Source organism: Quercus lobata, chromosome 9 (assembly GCF_001633185.2).
Source record: "Quercus lobata isolate SW786 chromosome 9, ValleyOak3.0 Primary Assembly, whole genome shotgun sequence".
NCBI classification, from domain to species: Eukaryota; Viridiplantae; Streptophyta; class Magnoliopsida; order Fagales; family Fagaceae; genus Quercus; species Quercus lobata.
Window position 1 is genome coordinate 1,976,481 of NC_044912.1, and position 2,067 is coordinate 1,978,547.

A 2,067-nucleotide genomic window follows, 5' to 3' on the forward strand; every position below is an offset into this window, starting at 1 on the left:
CATTTGTCGCAGTTGAAAACTCAAGTTGAATAGGTAATACAACTTAACTAATGCCAACCCTCTAGGACGTTATTGCAATATTTTTGTATGAACCCTCTGACATCCAATTTGCAAGCAGCTGATTTCGGCTTTTGACAGGGAATTAATAATACTTAGTTGTGCAAGCAGCTTCTTAATTTAGTTCATCACTTTGTCCAAATAAGCCAACAAGAAGATTTGTTAAATAGCGATTGAATGTTTAAACCCATTCCAATCGTGTAGATCGAAGAGAGGTCTCTATTGAGTCAAGAAGGCATTAATCTGGTCCTCGCAGACATACCCAACAGTGGAAAAGCCACCAACTACACTCACCAGCAAAACACCAGCCAAGATGGTACCTTTAATTGCAGTGTCACCTTCCAACTCCAACTCACCACCCTTTTCACCATCTCCTCCTCTCTTATCATCACCACCTCCACCACCACCAGCACTGCCTCCACTACCTTCTTCTTCACTCCTTGGATTGCTAAAGAACCACCTGAGACTCTGAGGGGCAGTGCTAGGAGCAGTACTTCTTTTCTGCTTCTTTGTCTGCTTTAGAGAAGAGCAAGGTGTGAGGAAGTGAAACCGCTTGTTGGGTCTGAAGCTGAAGAGAAATGTGGAGCTGAAGAGACATGGTGGTGATGAAGGTTGTGGTGGCCTGAGAGTGAGGAGGGTGCGCATTTTAAGGATTGGGTGTGGTGTAGGATAAGGGGGCTTCTAGTTCTGGGAGGTGTTGAGGAAGTGCCATCTATTGATGAGAATTTGGGGTGTGTTTGTGTTTTTGTTCGACAGTTTGGGTTGGTTTGGATTTTGGATGAGTGACTGGGAATGGTTGATAAGACGAAAAATTCTTTTTGTTACTTTTAGATGTATGGAATTTTCGGGCTTTTTACACACGTGTAGCCGTATGAGCCAGTCAAAAAAATAATAAGAAGTTGAAAGAATAGAAAAAGAAAAGTCTTTTGAGTTCCGCTGCGGTGCAGGAAGTGATAAGTTTGTGCCTTACTACCTTCGGATCGGAGTCAACATTCAAGAGTATGTGTATAACAATACTTATATATATACAAAAAACTTCACTATTTCAATAATTGAGGTAGTGATATGTAATTGGTACTAAGTCAAAATGATATTTATAGTAATTTTATGTAAAATGATCTGCCACCTAAAATGTTGCAAAATTTGTTATGTCCTAAATTAGTAGATAGCAAAATTTGTTATGCCTACAGTTAGTGAATAGGTATATGATATACTTCCTAATTACAGGGGTGAACTTGATAAAATCCCTTTCATATATTTATATACATGGGTAAATTGCACCAATTGCCTTTCTTGAGGCTCCGCTTGGGAGTTTATAAGGGAAGGAAATGGAATGGAATGATCATAAGAGAATGGAAATGAATGGAATGGAATGGAATGAATGTAAGGGAAAGGAATGGAAAATAATGGAATTAAGTAGTCTTGATTGGATGTTTTAAAATAAACGAATGGAAATGAATGAAAATGAATGGAATGTAAGTAATCTTATTTGGGAGCAACATAGAGGAAATAGAATAAAATCATTTTATGACAATATTACTATTAGATCCCTATTTTAAAATAAAGAATTGAATATACAGGTGTATTTTGGGAGTTTTAGTAAAAAAACCATTAAATCTAATTTCATTCCCTCCTATTCCTCCCAATTTCGGGGGAATGAAAATTTGAGGTTTTAAGGGAATAGAGAGGAATGAGTGTTCCCTCCTACCCATTTCATTCCCTCCTACTTAAGCTCCCAAACAAGGAAATAGACTTTCCATTCCTTCCATTAAAACTCCCAAAAAAGGGAAATGAAGAATATTCTAAAATAATTCTTTTCATTCCTTTCCATTCCATTCCATTTCCTCCTCCCAAGTGGAGCTTGAAGTTTCAAGAAATATATTAGAATTCTCTTTTATTATATAAAATGACATTTTATTTTATATTTTAAAATTTTATTATTATGTAATTGGTGACTAAGCATAACTTTGAGATTATTTTGGTTGAGAATTTAATTTTAAGTATAAATAC

At 36.2% G+C, this 2,067-nt stretch overlaps 1 protein-coding gene across 1 annotated transcript; it reads right to left on the reverse strand.

Moving 5' to 3' along the window:
* Positions 1-276: 276 nt before the first annotated feature.
* Positions 277-702, reverse strand: LOC115960019. The gene has a single exon (XM_031078717.1). The coding sequence runs from the start codon at positions 700-702 to the stop codon at positions 277-279; it is 426 nt and encodes a 141-aa protein (XP_030934577.1).
* Positions 703-2,067: the final 1,365 nt, after the last annotated feature.

Bases quoted from the DNA above. Each gene is read 5' to 3' on its own strand.
- LOC115960019 (XM_031078717.1), bottom strand. From the start codon at position 702: ATGCGCACCCTCCTCACTCTCAGGCCACCACAACCTTCATCACCACCA.